Genomic DNA, 22,352 nt, shown 5'->3' with positions numbered 1-22,352 from the left:
TTTACACGAGGCATGGGAAATCAGAAGACAGCATGGGGAGAGAAAGAAGCAAGGGGAGGGAAAGAAGCAGGGAAATGTTTAAGTTTGCTCTTCAGTGAGAATGTTTAGGGGGAATGTGGGAGCCTCAGTTCACCTAAAGACAGAAACTGAACCTGAACTATTGAAGTGAAGCCATTTTCCATTTCAATTCCTGCATGGTATTGGAATTCTTCTGTTGCATCCTGCAGTTGCTCAGCTTTTCTGCTATTCAAGAGTGTAGTTCCCTTAACTAATACTTTCTCTTGTCAACTTTAGACAGAAAAGCTAAAGAGGAAGGTGGAGTGATGCCTCACATCCCTTTCAGCTTCTCTTCTAGTTTTGAGTGAGCTGAAAGCACACCTGGCTTCTTTTTATTTTGAGACCATGCATGTTGCACATGTTCTGGCTGAAGAAATTGTTTTCTGTAGTCTGTTCCATGTACATCCCATTGCTCTTCTTCCACCTGCCATGGCCTGCTGAACTCTGCCATCTGTCTTTCTATTATTTCTATTTCTCTACTAGTTTCTCCTAGTTCTAGTTCTAGTTCTAGTTCTAGTTCTAGTTCTAGTTCTAGTTCTAGTTCTAGTTCTAGTTCTAGTTCTTTCATACATAAAGTTTTGCCCATAGTTCAGAGAGCTGTTGTTATCTTCAGCTGTAAGCGACAGAGATATGAGTAGCAGACTCCAGCTTTGTCTCTCTGGAGCCAGGAGGTCTTGGGGTGACCATAATTCTACAGTGGATCTATTAAAACATGTGACAGACTACATGTAGGTTAATTATTTAATTTAAGGCACATGGGTTGTTTTTCATATCTCTTTGACACATGTTTTCCAAATTCTAACTGCTACTGGTTTTTGCTCAGGGTACAACTCAAGCTGAGGATGGAATGTCTACGTCAATTATATCTCTCTGCCACTGTGTGGAGTTGTTAAACTAACCTGTGATATATTGTGTGCTCCCAGCAAGATAATGTTGGCTGTGATGTTGAAAATGGAAATGAAGAATATATTTATTTTAGGATGAGGGCCTTTAATGACTTCTTCTGAAATACTTTATTTCTGAAATTATGTGAAGAACAAATGAATGTGGCTTTCAGCTGAATCATGCCATAGGGATTGTCCAGAGACAGCTGCTCTCAGACTTTCACTACCTTACTTTATTAATGCTGTATTGAGTTTTTTCCAGTGTTTAAGTGACTATACTGGTGTAAGTAAATTCTTTGCTTGACAGATATTTAATTTGTATCTCATTCTCCTAGAAGACATGAGTGTCTTGAAAAGAGGTTTGAGTAATTTACTCAGGTTAGAAATGAACAAATAAAAAATACCAATGCAGATACTAGAAATTTAAATAGGTTTCTCATACCTCTTTTTACTTTTCTATTCGAGCTTATGTCTCCATTAAACCAAGAAAGCATGTATAGGTGCACTTATTTCTGCTGTTCCTGACCATGTCCAGGGCCCTAGTTCCTACCCTAATCAGCCATACACTGTGTAGCTGTTGAGATTTTAGTGGGATCATATATTCATTACTGATATTAGAAGACAATGTACAGACAGTCATAGTATAAAAATCAGTTTTTGATTTTCTATGTGGACTTGGCTCCATGTCCATTCACTTATTCACTTCTCACTTCTGGAGCTGAATGGACAGCAAAAAAAAAAAAAAAAAAAAAAAAGAAAAAGAAAAGAAAAGAAAAGAAAAGAAAAAAGAAAAGAAAAGAAAAGAAAAGAAAAGAAAAGAAAAGAAAAGAAAAGAAAAGAAAAGAAAAGAAAAGAAAAGAAAAGAAAAGAAAAGAAAAGAAAAGAAAAGAAAAGAAAAGAAAAGAAAAGAAAAGAAAAGAAAAGAAAAGAAAAGAAAAGAAAAAGAAAAGCATGGCTGAGGTTGCTCGTAGAAGTGCATTCCATTCCCACCTCTCTCATTTTGGCAGAGATAAGAGATAAAAAGCTTTGATAAAAACAGCAGTGCTTTTCTCACCACCTTCATTCACAGCACACCCATACAGCATCTCTGAGGTAAATGACTGCGCTATGAATTGTTAATTTATGTTACATGAAAAAAAATAAGCAAAGCAAAGAATGTGTCTATGCAGTTTCTGCTGCCACTGAAGTGGGGAGATTGTCATGAGAGGGCTGAAGACAGCAGCAAAATGATAGAGACATCCCATCAGCCAAATCTCATGCTTTGCTTCTCCTGCTCCCTATGGAGGTTTCATTACTGTCATTTTTTGCATGAAATTTTCATATAAAATTGCCACTTTATTATATTCAGCTTACAAAATATATTTTCCCTAACCTTAGTTGGCTTAAAATATTGAGAAGGCTTTAAACTACGAATAATTCAAAGAGAAAAAACAGAACAGAAGATAAAGAAAAAATGCTTATGTTTTCAAAAGCAGTGCTATAACTTTAAGTTTGAACAGAAGGAGAAAATATTTCTGCCTGGTTTGGCATTATAGAGGATATTGATTTCCTTTTAAACTGAGAAACTGATGGAATGAATACCTTCTAAAATACATTGAAATTTCTCACTATTTTTGACAGACTACTTTTAAATGGGTTTATTTTATTTTGTATATGGTTGCATAGAGAGCTGAATTTAAAACTTGGAGGCAGTGTGGATATATATGCAGTCCAAACTCAGGCCTTAGAGATACAAAATATCCTTGTACTAGACCAGGAACTTCTGAGCTTTATCCTCCTGCCTGGCAGGGTGGGTGCTGCAGCCATGAGAGTGCTGCTTGGAAGCTGCTGAGGCACACAAAGGATCTCACTTGTAGAGAAAAAGACAGTGATTATTTTCTGTTCAGCAGAAAAAAACCCCTTCTCATTTGCCAATAAAAACCTAGGCTCTTATGCTGAATAGAATTTTAATTTCTCATTAGAGGTAAACTTACACTTTTAGAGCCTCAGTCACCAAGGGATTGAGAAGAGTAACTTTAGCTGCCTGTGTACTGCTGCTGATTTAAGGGCTGTACCTCCACCCCTCCCTCACAGACCTCCACAGTGACAGTGCCATTTTATGTCACCTGACAGCCTCTAAAAACCTGGCTTGCAGGTGCTGGAGATAGAATGGGACAGTTGGCATAGGGAGCTTGAAACCTGAGGCTGATTCATCCCTGGGCTGGTTTGAGAGCTCTGGTGGGACTGTGTCTATGTATGGGACTAACTGATGCATCCTACAGGTAATTTTCTACTCTTCCTTTTTTCTTGTGAGGCTTTTGCTGTGCACCAGAGTCAGAAGTCAGAAGCTGGAGTAGTGAGTGCTCCTCGGTAGCAGAACCTCTGAAGGAAGCACAGCACGCCAATCTCTTTACAGCCTGGGACTTCTCAGAAGGTTTCCAGTGGTTCCAAGGGTGAAGGAAGGATCAGCTCCAGCACCAGCAGAGGTGCAGGAGGCCCTGCCAGGTCATCAGGCACAAGCCACATCTCTCTGGCTTTATCTCAACTCATGAGAATGCAGCTACATGCAGGACCGAGGGCTGTGGCTGTGCCATTCCTTCACAGGAGGCATTCCCTTTGCCCAGGGGTATCATTTTGTCTTCACTGAACAGCATGATGGGGTTTTCAGGCATTTGACAGATGTGATTTCAGCATCAGTGACCAAGTTTTGAAAATCAGGTCCTTTAAGGCAGATCTGGAACTCACTGGCTCTTGTGGAGTGAAAATATTTGCTTTTTGTTGCCTAATTTAGGAGTTCTGTGAAATAAGATAGCTGTGTGTGTTCATCAATGCACGTACAGCATCCCAGTCCATGCACGTCATTCCAGTTAAGATGTGCTGGTTTTATGTAGGATAGAATTAGTTTTCTTCACAGCAGCTGCTCTGGGGCTCTGCTGTGGATGTGGGCTGGATACAGCATTGATAATGCAGGGATGTTTCAGCTATGGCTCAGCAGGGCCTCCAAAAGCCAAGGCCTTTGCTGCTTTTCATCTCACACCACCTGAGTGGGCTAGGAGTCCACACGGAATTGGGAGGGGACACAGTCAGGACAGCTGAGCCCAGCTGATACAAGGGATATCCCAGATCATATGGCATCATGATCAGCATATAAAGTGGGAGAACAAGAAAAAGGGGATGTTAGGAGCACTGGCACTGTTTTGTCCCAGGTAATTTTTATATGTGGTGGAGCCCTACTTCCCTGAGGATGCCTGAACAAGTGCCTGGCCATGAGAAGGTGAGAATGAATTCTGCATTTTGCTTTGCTTGCATGTGTGGCTTTTGCTTTATCTACTAAACTGTCTTTATCTCAACTCATGAATTTTCCCTGATTTCACTTTTACCCTTCCAGTTCTCTGATCCCAGGGAGCAAGTGAGTGGCTCTGTGGGGCTGAGTTGCCAGCTGGGGTTAAACCACAATGTAATGGTTGAAATGTCTTTCTCTTGCCCGGTGTACTTTTCATTTCAACTTTCTGGAGACTAAAGAGCTGATCTTGGGGATGGTGAGAAGATATATGAACCTCTACATTTAGAGGATTAATGGGAAGTTGGCTAGCTGGTCAGGAAAAGTGTATGCATTCCCATTTGCAGCACAAAAGCCAGCCTTCCATTCTTTTTATCACTTAGGTATCAATTCTTCATATCTGTTAAGAAGAACTGGTCTATTGTGTGAAAGACACATGCAGTAGACATTCAGTGTTTGTGAGTTCATACAAGTATATTTGAAAAGCCACTTCTGCTTAAAATGGTGAGCATTGATGACACCATCACAAAAAGGGTGGGACAGATCAGAACCAGACGTCTGCTATTATTCAGAAGTGACTTCAGTAGAGGAAACCTAGTTCGTTGATAAATAAAATAAAATACTGGTTTGTTGTTTTTCAGCTGGGAAAACCATTCTCTGAAAGAAATAGCATTACATGGGTTTTTTTGTGAGCAGGTTCTTTCTTATCTTCAGTCCTCTGAGTTTTACAATAGACTGCAGTTCTTGTTTGCACCATTTCTGTGTACATGAATTATATAACTAACACATCAATCCTTCATATTTGCTAAGTCATGTACTGTGAAAACCTGCCTCTCTTTCTGTTCTAGAAAAGGCATAAATTTTTCTCATTTAAGCAGTGCAGAAATGAAGAATGTATAACATCTTGCACCAAAAAAAGATGGGTAATTTTTCCCAGGATGACTGACGTGCCATGAGCCTCAAAACCCCACAGACTCTTGCTGGTGTCTGCACAGGCTGGCTGTGCTGTGGGTCATGGGTGCACAACAGCTAGAGGGGAAACACAGCCATTACAAGAACTCATACAGCATCTGCTAATTACAGAACCAGCCCTAGAAGAAAATGAGCACCAGAGGAGTAAATATACAGCTGGAGATCGATCTTGAATATGCATACAAGAAATGTTAGGGAAAGGATTAAGAATGTTCATTTTAGGTTACAGTTAAAAATCCAGTCTGGGTGGAAAAGGGAGGATTGCAGTTGGCTGCAGCCAGCAGGCCAACTGCACAGCCCTTCCAAAAGGCCAAATTCTAGCAGGAAGCACACCGAGATTATATTGCAGAGGTGTCAAGGGTTCTTCCATGTCAGCAGAGGGAACCCATCAGGGATGAAACTTTCCTGCCTTGGATCCCTCCCTCACCCAGCCCCCTTCATCAGTGCAGCCTCCATTTTAACCTCAGTTTGGAGATTTTCTGTTGCATAATGATCATAATTAGAATTTTTAATTAAGGTAATTATAATCGGTTTTGCAATTCTCCAACAACTGCATGGAATTTAAAAGATATTTTAAAAGTAAAGTGATTATTATAGCACTCTGTCTTGTCTTTACTTGTTAGAACTGCAATCAAATAACTTGTCACCAAAAAACTAATTTGGAGATATTCCTTTATAGCTCTTGTAAATGAAAAAGTAACAATACAGGCAACAATAGAAGAAACAAAGCTGTCAATCCTTTCAAACAGAACTGTAATATAAGATGTCATACACTTCAAAAGCAGACCTATAACTTCAGTTATTCTATCAATGCAGCAGCAGGAGCACCCACAGTTTTGAGGGGATAAGGATGATAAGCAGGGTATATAATCTGACAGGGTTCATAGATTTTGGTTGCCTTATTTATAATTTCATTTAAAGAAAAAGCTGTACTGATTTTTTAAGCTGTTTTCTTATTAAAGCATTAAAATTATTTCTCCACTTACTCCTTCCAAATGAATGGAAGCAAGAAGTTAGTCACCATATTCACTCATGTTCACAAATGCACTGATAAACTGCCTTTCCTAGTCCATGTAAGTCTGGTTATATTCCAGTCAGTCAACCAGATAACCCAGAATTTAAATACATTTTGGATTGGCTTGTTTTTTTTTTTTTTCAAAAAAAACCCCACAACACACTAGACTTACTGAATGATGTTGTATTTTCAGAGTGTTTTTGAAATCAAAATGTCAATCTGATAATTTAAACTGCCTAATAATGGAATTATAACTCCTAAATGAAGCTTAGTTATCTCTGGTTTTTCTTCTGTGTGTTGGCATTCCCTCTGAACAACAGTTTGCTCAGACTGCTTATTTTAATATTAAGGTCACAACACTGATTTTAGTCAATTTGAGCACTTCAGCAGAAGTTGTGCTGGAACATAAAAGCTGTCTGTGAACTCAGTTTTCTCTCCATAGTTTAGAAATAGCGTGAACTGATAATTTTGGTGACTTATTACATTGTTTTCTCTATCTTGTCTCCTTTCTTTGCACAGTGGTGTTGCTTGTGTAAATGCAGATAATCCAATACTGTGAAATGGCTGGAAAATAACTGAAAACTCACTTATTTCAGCTTCAGGGCAAAACCCTCAGCAACAGTATCTTTGAGTAAATTAGCTTAACTTCAAACAATTCAACTGCACTGAAGCTGCTACATACCTGGTAATGCATTAGTATGTGCATGATGTAATCATATATTTCTCCAGCAAGTCGGTTTTCTGGTCTCCAGGGAATAATAACAAACTGAATTCCCAGTAAGGGCACCAGGATTAGAGTAGCTCTGACAGCTTTCATATACATGTTGGACTCAGCACGGTGGGTGTCTCTCAGCTTTGTCACCAAAACACGGACAATGTTCAGCAAAAAGAAAAAATTGACCTGCAAAACCAAAACTGTTGTAGGTAAAATCATTCAAATCAAATAGACATTCAAAATGAAAATACAAGGCACATAAATGACAATAAAGTGTGGCTTTCTAGCTTTATTGTATCTTATAATGGCCAGTTCCCTGGCAGCCAGGTCTTGGAAAATATCTTGAACATTTTGAGGAAAGATCTATTAAGCAGCTCTACATGCTTTGGAGCCTGCATGGATGCTTCAGGCAGGCAGGGGTCAGCTCTAGGATGCACTGGATATTTTTACACTGCTGTGGGCAAATTCAGGGTTTCCAGGGAACACTAAATATTATTTTTATATTGGAAGTTTAAATGGGGTGGACAAATTGTCCCCTAGAAATAACCACATCTCTGTCCTGAGTCTGACAGTTACCAAGCTATCTTGCCAGTCGGGATAAACTCCAGCATGTCCCTGGGCACATGGGACCTGTGGGAGGGCACAATTTCCCTAAGGAATATGCTCCTTGGACCAATGCTTCAGGCTTGTCTGTGAGCAGGGGTGTAAGGCTGTTTATGAGGAACACCTGGGGCATCTCTTGCCTCCAACAGACTGCAGGGACCCTGTGGTACTCTACCCATAAGGAACAGGTAACTGTTGCTGTCTCAGGGCAGAAAATTTTGCCCCTGATCTTTATGATCAGCGATACCAAGTAGTTCAGCATCTCCTCTCCTCAGTTATTTCTGGAAATCTGATCTCATCATAGAGTAACCTGCCCTTGACCCTGGCTTCACAGACAGCTCCTTGTGGAATGTGCTGAGAGCCTGCAGGAAGAGGGAGGGCAGACCCAGGCTGGTAATAAGTTCAGTGATTACCCTCTGGACAGCCCTGGATCACAGACCCCTTGGTCTCCAGCGTACCCAGATCATTCTTTTCCACTCTGCTACAGTAAAATCAGGCACTGACACTTTGGAACTTTAAAAGACTTTCTTTTTCCTGCTAGATTTTTGAAGTAAGTGTGTAAGTGTATAACTTCCATAGATACTTCAAGACCTCAAATCACATATATGTATATATATATATATATATATAAATACACACACACACACACCCCCCAGAAATTTCAGTTGAATTTTTACAGAACAGTGAATCAGCAAGCTCTGGTAAAACATTTCATCACTTCTAAACTACACTGGGAGACCTTTCAACTGTTTTACATTTGTGCTCTAATAGAAAAGAAGAATAATAAATTACTTCTGAGGTCCCAGTCAACATTAAATCTAAACCTTATTCTCCATCCTATTCTGACTTCACTCACTCTGCTTAACCTTCACTTTTAGATTTTCTGAAAGTAACTGTAAAAGTGAAAGAAAGACTTTACAAAGTTAAAAACCCTCAGCTCCTCTGAATCAGACTGCCACTATGGGATTTTTTGTAGCAAATCAAGCAGAACATACTGTAGACACTGACATCTTCATAAGAGAAATAAGACTGGAAATGACATAAGCACAATATAGAAATAATAATGTCTTATTTTGAAACCAGCTAAAGATTGCTCTTTTTCCATAATAGTTGCTTCTTTTTCCCTGTGGCCAAGACTGGGATCACAATGACAAAAAATAAAGGCTAAATGGATTATCTCAGATGGTAACTGGCATCACAATAGCAGATGCAGTCAAGATTGAACCAATAAACCCACAATAAATACGATTCTGTGGGACCAACAGACTACCTATAAGGCCGGGAAGGATGGGCTGTTTGATATAGCTGATGTTAAAGACTGCTTCTCCAGGAAGGGTAGAAAGATTTTTTTTTTGGTTTTTTTCAGCTATTATATGGAGAATTGTTTTTTCAGTTTTCCAAGTACTCACTGCGCTATTGTTCTCTGAGGCAATTATTGCAGGTACGTCCACACAGGTGTTTGCAAGTGAGAGGCAGATAAAAAGATCTTGGGTGACACAATGACACGAGCCTGGGGCTTGGTTTGAGTAAAACCTGTTCTGCACCTGTGAGGAAGGTCAGGGTTACCATGCCCAACTGCACAACTGGCACACCAGATGTTGTATGTGTGCACATTGCCAAGTTGCACTTGGAATCTTCTCCTCCCACCCAAACAGCCCAGTTTGGGCTCTTTCCCTGGACTCTTTTAGCTCCCTGCCTTTGGAACACACCATCTCAGTGGCCAGAAGAACCCACACTGAGCAACCAGCTCACCCCAGCTAAGGCACAGTTAAAGGATTGATGTCACATAAATGCAGTGTATTCATCTCAAGTCCCACAGGAAAAAAATGTTGTGAGCCTGTCCTTTGCAACACTGAGTAGAGAAAACCTCTAGTTACTTCTGGGTTTTGACCAACATACTTATAGTACAAAAGATTCAATTTTGTTTGGGTTAGCAGCATTTCTAAAATATTTATGATACTGTTGATAGCAAACAATATTCTTACCAATAAAGCTGCCATTACAGGTCCATGAACAATATAAAGCAAGTGTGTGTCAACACTCATCCAGCAGCTGGAGGAGAAATACAGCATTAACATTTGTTATTAACTTGAATAAAATTTGCTGCATAGTTAAATAATGCTAAATTCCTTCAAAAACAGATGTGCCACTCACTTGTCATTGAAGTATCTGGCTCTTGCAACTGCATGAATGGATGCTGGCACTAAAGGGAACCCTGAAATGATTAAAGTTAGAGATCAGTCTTGGTATTTGTTTAGTTTGAATTTCATGTGTGTCACACACTAGTAAATCTGTTGTTCACAAAACATATGGATGTGAAATCACATCCTTCAAGAAATAACTTCTTCCACCACACCCAGATCCTGGCAACACCTTAATAATGATATGCAAAAGGGATTAACATTCAAGGCAGGCCAAAAAGGAGAAGCAAAACCCACAGACCATGTTCTCCTGGGGTGTCTCAAAGCTGCTGCCAGGCTCCCCTGCACTGCTGTGGCTTTTACAGGGAAGGGTGTGAGCAGGGAGTGTGGAAGGATGTGGGGATCATTCTGTTCTCAGAGGAGTCTTCCCTCAGGAAACCAGGGACACTTGTTAAAGTCATGTAAATAACTGTTGAGCAAGAGAGAGGCACACTGACTTGCATGCCAGATTATGGAGCAATAAGAAACAGAGTGAAGAGTTTCTTTTTGAGCCAATGGCATGAGAAAGTGTTTGGAGCCAGGAGGTTTTTGGGGGATGGGAATTTGTGATATCTTCTGTAGGTTCTCAGCATCTCTGCAGCCAAGCCCACTCCATGCAGCTTTATCTCAACAGGGAGAAGAGCTGTGATTACCATAAATCAACAAATCCTGATTTATTTGTGACACCTCAGAGGAGGCATTGATGGGAGCAAATTTGCACTGGGCTTGGCAACATGCCATGCTTAACAGAATGGAAAGCTCAGGTTCTTATTTCCAGCTTGACTCTGAGTGACAGTCTGGTCCACTCCTTTTCATCTCCCTTCAGCTTGCTTAAATGTCATATCCCTTTCCAACAGGCTAGAAGCCTGGAACTGGGGAGCCTGCACCACAGTGCTGAGCCCAGTCTGTGCACATACAGACAGCTGGACATGATCTGCTGCCTTGTCTGTCCTGCACAGAGAGCTTGGCACACACCTTTGGTGCTATGGCTGCCTGTTGTCTATGAACCACTGACCTTTCTACTGAGCTTTGGATAGACTACAATTATAAATTAAAATGTGTGAAAATATCCTACTGGTACCATGATTAATCATGGAGGGATTTAAAGAACATAGTTCCTGTTTTTTTCACATTAGTGGTTTCATAAAAAACATTTAGAAGAGATGGAGGATCCTTAGCCATATTGTGGGGAGTAAGAACAAGGTCCAAAGATACATAAATAGGACACTCTTATGTTTCCAGGCATCTTTCAGCAATAACTATTTACTCTACTGCCAAAAAAACCCCCAAAAAACAAAAAAAAAACAAAAAAGAGTTCTTATTGCAATTTACCTTGGGAGGACAATGCAGCTGTGGGGAAAAAAACTGGATTGCCTTCTTTATATGTTTGTAGAAAGTGATTCCTAGGCCTGTGGCTGCACAATTACCTTTTTGGGTGATGATGCACAGCAAAACAACTAAAAGCTCAGAATAAAAAGAAAGGAGCTTTTGACCTCAGGGTGAGATCATGGGATTGACAGCTTGAGAAAATAGTTTTGATTGGGAAATGGAGCAGGTCTGGGCCAGTTTTGTCGGAAGATTGAAATGCAATTTTTAAGGGGCATTTCTAATAGCAAAACTTCTTCAGCGGAAAACTGTGGCAAGTAGAATATGCCATGTGATGTAAAAAGAGCTTTTTTCTTCTGCTAGATGCATTAGCCTAGGATATTTGGCTCATCAAACTCAAAAGCAAATCTCAATAATGTGGTGGAAAGCCTTCATTAGCTAGTTCTAGGCTAAGAAGCTCATGACTCTCTGAAGCTCAGATTTCCAGCTGAAGGCTGGATGGGCTATTCCAGGGCTGGGTGTTGCTCTTGTAAAGGGCCAAAAAGCAGAGAGTAGCAGAGAAGTGGAGCATCAAAGATTGTGGGGTCGTGGTTATGGGTATCAAAGTCCCACCTTCACACGGTGAGCAGTGAATAATGCAGAGAAGGTCCCCAGCCACCCCAGGGACGGGCAGCACACATCCCTTTAGGTCGTGCCAGGTCCTTTACAGCACAAACTGGCAATCAGGTCACTATTCCCAGTACCATTTGGAAGGCACTCAGTTTCAGCACTGTGCAAATAAATGATTTTCTTTTCACTTTCATGTGGGTGAAGCTCCCTGAAGCAGCCAGAGTGAACTGTACTGTTGCACACAGTTGATACAGTTTCCTTGTCCTGCCTAATGATGATTTCCTGACCCAGTGGGACAGTAACAAATAAGAAATGACATTCGCAGCAGTTTGTCAGAAAAGGGGTCCGCTGATGGCATCAGCCTTGAAATACATCTACCCATGCCAGATTCCATTCAATCACCTCAAACCTTTTGTAGATATTTTTGTATTTGCTCAGATTTTTATTTTTCTTATAAAGCTATTTTACAAATTTCATTAGTGGTTTTTCCAAATAAAGTAAGCCAGACCTCCTTGCATAGAGATTAGCAAGAGCAATGAATAATGAGTAACTTCATTTTGGACATTTTCCTTGATCTCTTGAATTGTAATTCAGAGCACAGCCTGCTCTGGTTCCTCTGTATTGCCCTTTGGAGAAATGTGTCTCTGTCTATTGATTAACATAGATGGATATTAAAAGTTAGACTGTGTTACTACTCCTTCTGGAATCAGTGGAATTACAATGAGTCATACAAACTTAAGTGGTTACCAGATTGTTGTAATCAAACCATTTTGCTAATAATGATATTTCTACTTTAGTTAGGAGGTGCTAATCATTAGGTGGGTTTTTTTTTTTTGTTTTTTTTTTTTTTTTGGTGGAAGTATTCATCTAGTTTCATAAAAAAAGCTGCAGACACCATTGTCAAGACTTATGTCCATTTTAAATAACTTTTTCATTCTCAAGACATCAGCACCCTATTACCACTGCCACTACCCTCTTTATTTTTGGGGCAGCTCTGCAGACACTGATGTGTGTCTTATCAGGTAACTTCACTGGATTCCCCACTGTGCTGCTGGTGCCATTCTCAGCACTACTACAGCTGGCTCATCAGCTTTCATTGCAGGCTGGATGTCACAGGTGCATCAAATTGCACTGCCTAAACTGAATGGCACCAAAAAAAAAAAATGTCTATGACCATATTGCTCTTCCACAACTGGATATGGAGTAACACTATTTTGGGAAGCCTTGTTCTGCGAGACATGAAACAGCTTTGTCTGGAAGCAAATGTTCAAAATGACTCGTCACTTTGGGTTGCTGTTTCACATCCCCATGAGACTTTTTATATTGAATTATTCTGAGCTATGAGATTTTTGTGATAGCGCAGCTGCTTGCTCCAAGAGGACTCAGTTATTTGGATTGGCAAGGTCCAGAAACTCTAACTTGATTTAGGGCTCTTCAGGAAGGTTGTCTTCATTTAAGAGCTGATAATGTTTCACATACCTATAATTCCAAAAGCATTACAAGTGCCTCTCTTAGAAAAGATGCCATTCTCATAAGAAAAAAGAGTGCATGCTGGTGCTCTCATTAAGAGAAACCCAACAAACAAACAAAAATCATCAAAGACAAATTATTACATGTCTGGAGACTGCTATCTGGCACTACAACGTATATAAAGTCAAAAATCAAATTAATTTTCTCGTTATCTAATGTAGATATCCAGAGAGTGCTAGGGACAGTAAAGGAACAGATTTTAAAATGAAAATCCAGATAGGGGATAACTTTGTTGCTACTGCCCATTTAGGATCAAATACCAGATGCCTAACTTGCATCTGAAGATAGTGTTTTAAATTTCTTCAGAACATATAGAACTGGATAATTTTCCTCCGATCTAATGACTTAGTTATCTAACTATCCCCTTATCCAATCTAAAAATTCCTAATTTTTTTTGGTTTAAGCAATAGGGCTATTTTTCTATTTTCCTGCTGTAAATGAAATAATCTTGCAAAAGTACAACTTCACCAAAGAGGATGGAAAATATGGAATAAACTGTGTCTGCTTCAGGCAGTGCAGTGTGTGTGCAGTGGGACAATGGGTAAAGGTCCATTATTTGCTGCTTTGCTGCACCAGTGGTTTCAAGATAGGGGAGCTGCCTTACCAGAAATTGGAATGAGGCCAGAGATTCATGGTTGCCAAATTGGAAAAAAGCTCTTGATATTGATTTTCTGTCAATACTGATGAGGGCTGGATTTTAAATAGTGATTTAAATGTAAAATATTTGTTGTAATATACTGATTATATTTATATGGTCTTTTATTGGACCAGAGAGTCCAAAGGAAAAATATCTGCTGCTACCGATTAAAGAGGCAAGGGGTCCCATAGGAAAACAGAAAACAGAAGAGAGTGCATATTTGGAGAGGAAGAACCAGATCTAGTCATGGTTCCTTGGGCAGTATGCATGTGACCACATGCCGTTGGACAAAACCAGTCCCGACAGCAAAGCCATTACATACTTAGTAGGTAAAATCAAATTTTTTCCTTTAAAACAACACATGCCAAAATATATCTGATACTGGATTCACTTCCAGAGAAATTCTGGTTCTGCTTTGTATGCTGTGTTTGCTTCACTTTGTGAGACACAGATACTGATCTTTCCTCCTGATTCCAGGAAAATTATACTTTATATGTACTGTCACACATTCATGTTTTTGCATATGTGTTACAAAAATAAACATCTTTTTTTTTCAGAAAAGATATATACTTGAATAGAAATATATTTTCTCCCATAGCTTTTCTTAACAAAGCTTAAGCATTTCTTTCTGCAAATCCCAAGATGCAGCAAATGAAAAACGCTTTTATGTGTTGATTTTTGTAAGTTTCTCGCCCATGTAGCTATATGCAATCAAATTAATGGTCCAAGAACTCAGTCTTAAGCTGTGATCCAATGATATTAACTAGATCATAAGTGGTACATAAGTGCTAGAAGAATTCAAAAATCTGAGTGTACTGAACAATCTTGCCCCAAGTGGTAGCATACATACCCCAGCCCAAGAGGTAATACCAGTGCAAACGCTGTTCTTCGGCAAACACTGCCACCACGATCAGCGTGTGAAGGTAAATGCCTTCACAGAGCATCCAGAAGTAGTTGCAGCCCAGCATGTACTGATGAAAGAATTGCAGCACTTTGCAGCTTACCTGTTAAATAAATGAGAGAAAGTCACACGCTTGACCAGCATTTTGCATTTAAGTAGGCAAAGGCAGATGTTACTGCTAGGCTATGAGAAATCAAAGGGGAACAAAAATTCCCAGCTCTTCCTGTTTTTTGGGGTTTTTTTTCAGCACCTATAAGTGAGAAGGATTTCAAACTTTAATAAATGAGATGAATGAAAGGAATGAAATTAAAACAAATGAATTAAATTAAATTAAATTAAATTAAATTAAATTAAATTAAATTAGCCTGGAGAAAAGGAGGTTCAGAGTGACCTTGTCACTCTCCACAACTCCCTGAAAGGTGGTTGTGGTCAGGTGGGGGTCGGTCTCTTTCTCCAGGCAGCAACTGACAGAATGAGAGGACAGTCTCAAGCTGCATCAAGGGAAATATAGGTCGGATATTAGGAAAAAGTTTTTACACAAAGAGTGATAAAATACTGGAATTGTCTGCCCGGGGAGGTGGTGGAGTCACCATCCCTGGGTGTGTTTAAAAGAAGACTGGATGCGGCACTCAGTGCCATAGTCTAATTGAGATGTTAGGGCATGGGTTTGACTTGATGGTCTTCCAACCTAGTGATTCTGTGATTCTGTAAATTAAATAAAATAAATTACAGGCCTCACAAAATAGAAGAGAATTATTGTAACAGCACTACAAAAATACAAAAAAAATATTCCTTAAAAACTCAATAATCTGAAGGGGCTTTTTTAGAACTGAAACCAACAGCTTGTTCTAGAGGTCAAAGGAGGGCTGTGAAAAAGACAGTAACATCGAGCTCCAATTTGGATGACTTCCTTTTGATCAAACTTTTCTAAGTTTTTTCAGGGCTCTCTTCTAAGCCAAAGTCATTCACGTTTTAAACAGCCTCCAGCTCTGAATGAATTCCTTTGGAAAGTGGCAGCAGAGATTTTTTTTGTAGGGTACCAGGGATACTGTCTGTACCACTTTGTGAGGTGAGAGCTTTGCTCTATTTTGATGAAGTAACAAATTGACATGTGGAGCTAAATGAAGCTGGTGAAGTGGCTCCTGTGCATAGTTCAGACGAGGCTGCAGACAGAGACCTTGACAAGGGATTGTGGCTACACATTTCTGGGAAGCAGGGGGCAGATGGTGGAGGGAACCACGTTGTGTCCACTACTGGAGTGCCAGCTGGTGAGGGACAATGCTGCTCCTCTTCTGAATGGGTCTCATGTCCATCTGCTTTCTTAGGGACGGCAGTGAGCTCGTCCACCTGGACTCCTGGTCACCACAACCCAGGAGGGCCAGGAGGAGTGGCAGGCATTGCTGTGCTGACAGAGACCCACTGCTTCTGGGGAGTGCCACATGCTGCCTGGAAATCTGAGGTGTAGCAGTGATAGCAAAGTAACAGTCACCATCTGTGGCCAGAGGAGAACAACTACTTCCTTAACTTCTGCAGATGTTTTCCAAGCTGACTACCTGGGCTGTACAAGATGTCATTAGGATTCCCTTGTCTCTTTCAAGGGACACTTTTGCAGTTCAGCAGATAGGGGACCGCGTGTTTTGCATTTGTCTGGACTGCCCCTCTGGATCAGAAAATCTTTTCAGCCATCCAGTCCACCACCTTCTGTTCCCAATTCCCCAAACGTGTATTTAGTTCTGTTTCAATATTTGCAGTGTAGGTTGGTGTTCATGAAAATATAGGCTTATTGATAGGTTAGGATGTAGGATTCTGACAAGTTTAGTGCGATGAACTGTTTTTTATTTTCGAGCAATTCGTGTTTTTTTCTCACCATGCAGGACAGAACAGACTGTTACATCTTTTTTCCACACTGTGGCTGAACAGTTCTTAAAAGTGTGTCCAAAAAGGGTTGTATACTGAAGCCAACCCAACTCAGCCAACCACCACTACTGCTACCACCAAAACAAATGATAACTGAAGATGCATTTGCTCCTTTTTTCTGTAGGTAAAAATGTTCATTAAGGCTCTTATATCATTCCTGGACTGTTTTTCAGAGATCTGGGTCAATATGTTTATTGCCTTGTTTCCTAGCCCACACTCAATGCAGCCTCCTAGCTGATGGCTTTCCTTTCTCCCTTCTCCCCTTATTGACCACCCATCCCTACAAGAGCTGCCTTGCCTGACAAGCACTTCCCTCAGTCTGCACACAGATTCAGGTGCCCTCCTTGGCATCAGCCAGCCACCCTGGCCTCTAAAACAGAAGCAAACTTCCTGAGCCATCACAGCAGTTTTCTGTGTCTGAGGTTTGGGCTGGACCAGCACTGTATTCCCTTGTGGAGGTCTCCAAGGAGGAGCTGCAGGTCAGAGGGGACACCTGAGAGCTCAAGGCATCGTTTTCCTCATGGCTCTGGTGGAAGTGACTCAGACTGCCTGCATGATGCACATGGGCTGGTCCTGCTCTTGCCTGGGCCAAATTGTTCCATCCAGGCACCTGGGCTCTAGGAACAACTGGAGGAGGAGCTGAGCACAGATGGTGACCTCTGGAATAAAATCCATGGTACTTCTCAAGTGTGTCATTTTGACTTAATTCTTTCCCTGTTTCATACTGCTCAACTGAAAAAAAGGTGGCTATGGAGGATCCTTGCTCCTCTTTGCCTCTTCTCTGTACGCACTGCTCACCAGCCCTCTGAGCACACCTTCCACTAGAACCAAGTCAGTCTTTGCTGGAACTTGTATCTGTAGCTCAAACAAGTGCACACACAGAAAAAACATTCCCTGACAGCTGTAGAACTAAGCACCATTTGCTTCATTTCCCAACAATACCTTTTTTTGTGTACCCTCCATCTGAACTATGATTTGTGGCCTCAAAAATGAAATATTTTACTTATCCTTTAGAGCAATGGACATGCAGACAACACATGACTCTTGAGGAACTTAATAACTTCTGATGTAAGAAGATGGAGAAGTAAGAAAACCCTTGGCAAATAAAGAATAGTACTTCCACACACATCACATTAATTTGAGAATTCATGTGGAAAAGTTATTATAAGGAGTTAAGCACAGCAGTGCATTGAGATAAGATGTTATAGTCATATTATTCAAAGGGAAACAAAAATCAGTGCTTTGGATGAGATAACAAATGCAGTGTGCTTTAGCTATGGCTAAACAATGCAATGGAAATATTTTCCTACAATAATGAAACAGTTTTTCTTTGGTCAGAGCAAGTAAAAGAGATTTTTCAGTAAAAGACAACCTTTTACTGATAAGAATTGGATTGGTAAAAATAAAACACGACAAATGCAACCAACACCTTGGAGTATATAAATCTTAATTGAGAAAATAGCAAAAATAGTAAGTTTTATACAGTGTTTATTTTTACAGAAACAAATAAAATAAAACTGCAAGATGATACAGAAGCAAGTTTTCCACCTGTGCAATGCTTGATAACTGATTATTTTCTTTACTATAATTTATAAAGCTTTACTATAATCTATAAAGACTGACGTCTATAATTTATAAAGAATGATATTTTTGCTAGAAGGGTGGTGAGGCACTCGAACAGGCTACCCAGAGGGGTTGTAGACTCCCTGTTTGTGCAAGGGTTCAAGACCACGTTGAGTGGGGCTCAAAGGAAACTGGTCTAAGGGGAGGTGTCTCTGCCCATGGCAGGGCTGTTGGAATTAGATGCTCTTTAAGGTCCCTTTCAACCAAACCATTCCAAGAACTAGGATTTTATGGCTGTTAACTTTGAGAAAAAAAAACATATGCAGGAAAGTTTATTTTCTGCTGAAGACAAAAGTTTTGTTGTAAGTTCTTTGAGCCAGAGGCTCTGTCCTTGCTGTGTTTTGTATAATATGCAGCACAGTGAAATCCAGGAAAGGATTATTGCATCACCTTCACACTTTGAAGGGGAGTTAAAAGTCATGAGCTTTTCGGTCTGCAGCCTGGTGTGCAGGTGACTGAAGCTAGTGGGTTTTAATTCATGAGCAGTACAGGCTGAGAAGAAATAGCAGGTCTTTACTAGTGCAGCCCCATAGCTGTTGCTCATGTTGGTCTCCTGAACAAAGAAATAACAAATACTCCACTTTCTGACAGCCTGGAAACAGTCAGCACCATCCTGCACTGTCCTGTTGATGGCTATAACAAGGGTAAGTATGAAAAAATTATCAGGAAAAAATGACCAGCCCTCCAAGTCAGCCTTAAAAAGCAGCTCCTTTTGTGCTTCTGGAAGGATGGCCAAGAATGAACCTCTTTTGGCAGAATGCAGTGTGGAAAGAAACTCAGTCTGCGAGCAGGGAGGTTGTCTCTGGCCACGTGTCTGTATTGCATTGATGGGCACAGAAACTGAGAAAGGTTCTCTACAGGTCTGCAGGACAGCATCCAAGAAAAAAAGAGTCCATTATTGCTGATTTTCCTTCCTCATAAAAGCAACCTCCAATGACTGCAATGATTGTGGCCTAATTACTCAGGGGCAAAAGGGGTCAATAGGAATGCAGTCAGTCATATTCCTCTCACTTGCAAATCTTGCAGAGAGTTATGGAAATTTTGTAAACACCACAGCTGCAGTATGCAACAAAAGCACTTCAAAAGGATTCTGGAATATTTCCCAGAGGAAAAATAAAACAATTTACTCTCCTTTTACAAGAAAGATATAGAAACGGTGTCTGTGATATTTTGCAGGGCATATTGGCATGTTATAAACACTTTTAATGTTCCAGTCCTGCCAAAGGAATCCCAAAGGTCCATCTGCCTATGAAGGACCCTGCAATTGCACAATAATGTAATTGGCATAGTGCTCTCCTCAGCTAATCCAGCAGCCTCTCATCACATGTGCTTGTCATCTCTCTGTTAAGGCTCTCCTTGGTTGTTGGTTAATAGCTTATGGGCAGAAAACTGCACCATTAACAGCACCACTTACCCTCATCTGGGCAAGTCAAGTAAAAACTCTTGAGCTGCATAAACCCCAGAACTCCACCTTCAATAATAATAGCAAAATTTAATATGAATTTATTAATATGAATTAATATGAAATAAACCTGCTAATTTTTTGAGGAAGGTTGTCCTAGTATTCCAGTCAGAGCAAAAGGCTTGACTCTGCTTTGGCACAGTGAAGTCAGACAGATTCCCGTGTGTGCCCAACCCTGCAGGGCCCTCCTGGGTAAAGGAGCTCAGGGTGGCAGGCTGGGAGGTCTGTGTTTTACATCCTTATCAACTCCAGAGAGCCTGCCCTATAGAAGGCAAGTATGGGAAAGCCCCTCAGCATGCATAATGAAATGTTTCTTCTCCAAAGCTCACTATCCATTGAAATGCCTCCCACCAACACTTCAAATGAATTGCTGAGAACAGGCCAGCCAGGGTTATCAATTTTAAGCAAAGCCAGCTATATGAGCCATCACTACAGCTGCACACTTTGTTTGAAGGGAAATACATGTATTTGACCTTACTATCCTAGGTCCTCTTCACCTCTGGGAAATCTTTCCAGTGCATGGCAGCAAAGGACCCTCCTTGAAAAGATTACAGCTTGCCTTGGAGGCCAGATGTTATTTATTCAAATTCAGTTTGAAGGCAATACAATATATTCTCAAACATTCTAAACGTAGCATTTTAACGGAGTAGCTTGAAGTTTGATTACTGCTCTGCCTTAAAAAATTTTGGGTTTTTTCTGACTATTAGAACACTATTCTATGAAAATATTCTTAAATTCCAAGTATTCATATGTTACACAAATAAGCAATAAAAGTCTTTTCCAAAGCAAGACTGTGCTAAGTATTGCAGCTGTAAATCTCCGGCTATCAGAACATCACACCATTATACAATGTATCTGCAATGAGTCATCCATTAAGCTGTGTTCCAGTCAGAAACCTGGCATTCTGGGGTTTGGAAGAAGATTAACATTTTAATATACTTTTAAACCACTTACAGAATGAAATGTACACAGTTCTCAGAGGGCTCCCAGGTCTTGTGTTACAAGACAGCGAAATATGAAATTAAACAATAGGGGATATTCTTAACAGCATGTGTGTCCCTGTCTATGCTATAGCAAAGCAGCCAGCCCAGATTTACACTTTCTGGACAGGAATTAATAAGGCCACATCTCCACATACCTGAGTCCTGGCTGCTGTAGCAATAGTTGTCCCTGGACTGCAGCTTTGGGCTCTGCAGGGCCAGAGGGGTTCTCACAGCACATCTGGCCCTGTCTCAGTGTGCAGTGGCCACTGGCTCCTCACCTGCAGGATGGCAAGTGTCATGTAGGGTGTGAGGCAAAGCAAAAGAGCCTCACCATTCCCAAGGGGTTTTATCAGCTTGGTTTCTGAATGGTGTTGCCAGAGAGAGGCAGTTTTTCAGGGAGCCATTGTAGATATGAGCCTGACTGATGGAGGAGAGCAGATATGCCAGCAAAGAGGGAGAGAAAACAAAGGCAGGGCTGGGTAAAAAGATGGCACAAGACAGTGCAACCTGCTGTTCATTTGGGCAGGATCTGCTGCCACCTTCTCCCAGTGGAGGGAGGCAATCCCTGCCAAAAAGGGTTAAGAGCTCCTGCTATTCCAGGACCTGTCCTCTACCACGGCACCTGAGCAAGAGCCATCAGGCACAGGCAGCCCGGACAAGGCAGAGTCAGCAAAGGCATAGCTGAGTTCTGGGCATTGAGCCCTGAGCCAGGGGAGTTTAAGTTTGCATGGAGTACATCTAACAGTCAAGTGCACCTACCTTATTTTGAGCTGTAAGATCTAGACCTACAAAAGCATTTCCTGGGGACTAGGTACACTTTGATGATATGGATATATCCACTCACGATTCAGTTACATGCTCCAGGAGTTTTCTAATGATACAACTGGGATTTGTGATACTAAATATAGACACCAAATTTATCTCTTCTGTAATTAAAAGAAAATGATAGAGATGATGGAGATTATAGTAAAAATTACCTTATCCTAAAGGATAGATCTAAAATCAGCCAGATGAACAGTACCCTGAATGTAACTTTGTCTATCTTTAGCATGGGGTGACTAGGTCAGCTGTACGTGTCTGCAAAACACGTGTCCAAATGTAAGACATGTCTGACCTTAAATGTTTATGAGTGTTTTAATTCTCTAGATGTACTCAGATGCTGCCCCAGTGTCTTTCCTGGGGTGACCTGCTGCTAGGTAGATCTGCCAACCTTTCAAAGGATGTTGGGCCGAGGGGATACCAGAGAATTGCAAACTCTGTCAATTGTGTGTGTGAAAGCATAAGCCACTCAGAGGTGAGGTGGTGAGAAAGGAGTTCAACTGTCCAAACAACTGACTATTATTGGCCAATAGTTCATTCTGCCAATGAAATTTAAAGGTCATGTGCATAACCAACCCAAGCCTCTTGATGTTTAACTCCTACTGGAAGTCATTACTGTTTCTTCTTCCATACCCTTTTTCCTTCCACATGTTTGGCTGCCATCTGTAAAGGCACTTTGACGTTCTTTCATTTTTTTTTAATCTTCTGATTCAGGCTACTTCTGTTTGGTCTTAGATACCTTCAAGAAACACAGGGTTGCAGGGGCATGGATGAAAATGGGCAATACTGCTGGTCTGCACAGCAGTCATTGAAGGGCATGTCTGACTTCATGGTATAGATGGGCAGGATGATGTAGTCCC

At 40.7% G+C, this 22,352-nt stretch overlaps 1 protein-coding gene across 1 annotated transcript in view; it reads right to left on the bottom strand.

Annotated features, from left to right (window-relative positions):
- CALCR (calcitonin receptor) overlaps positions 1–22,352 on the bottom strand; it is a gene marked incomplete at both ends in the record, with an annotated part of 152,494 nt that overhangs the window by 7,416 nt on the left and 122,726 nt on the right. The window contains 4 exons of the mRNA XM_084209024.1: positions 6,870–7,088; positions 9,491–9,557; positions 9,660–9,720; positions 14,638–14,791. Of these exons, the coding sequence (XP_084065150.1) occupies positions 6,870–7,088; positions 9,491–9,557; positions 9,660–9,720; positions 14,638–14,791 (501 nt within the window). The remainder of the gene's footprint in view (positions 1–6,869; positions 7,089–9,490; positions 9,558–9,659; positions 9,721–14,637; positions 14,792–22,352) is intronic.

The sequence above is a fragment of the Fringilla coelebs genome, assembly GCF_963513975.1.
Source record: "Fringilla coelebs genome assembly, chromosome: 1".
In the NCBI taxonomy this organism is placed as follows: Eukaryota; Metazoa; Chordata; class Aves; order Passeriformes; family Fringillidae; genus Fringilla; species Fringilla coelebs.
Note: the sequence above shows the minus strand (reverse complement) of the source record. Positions and strands in the feature narration are given on the sequence as shown.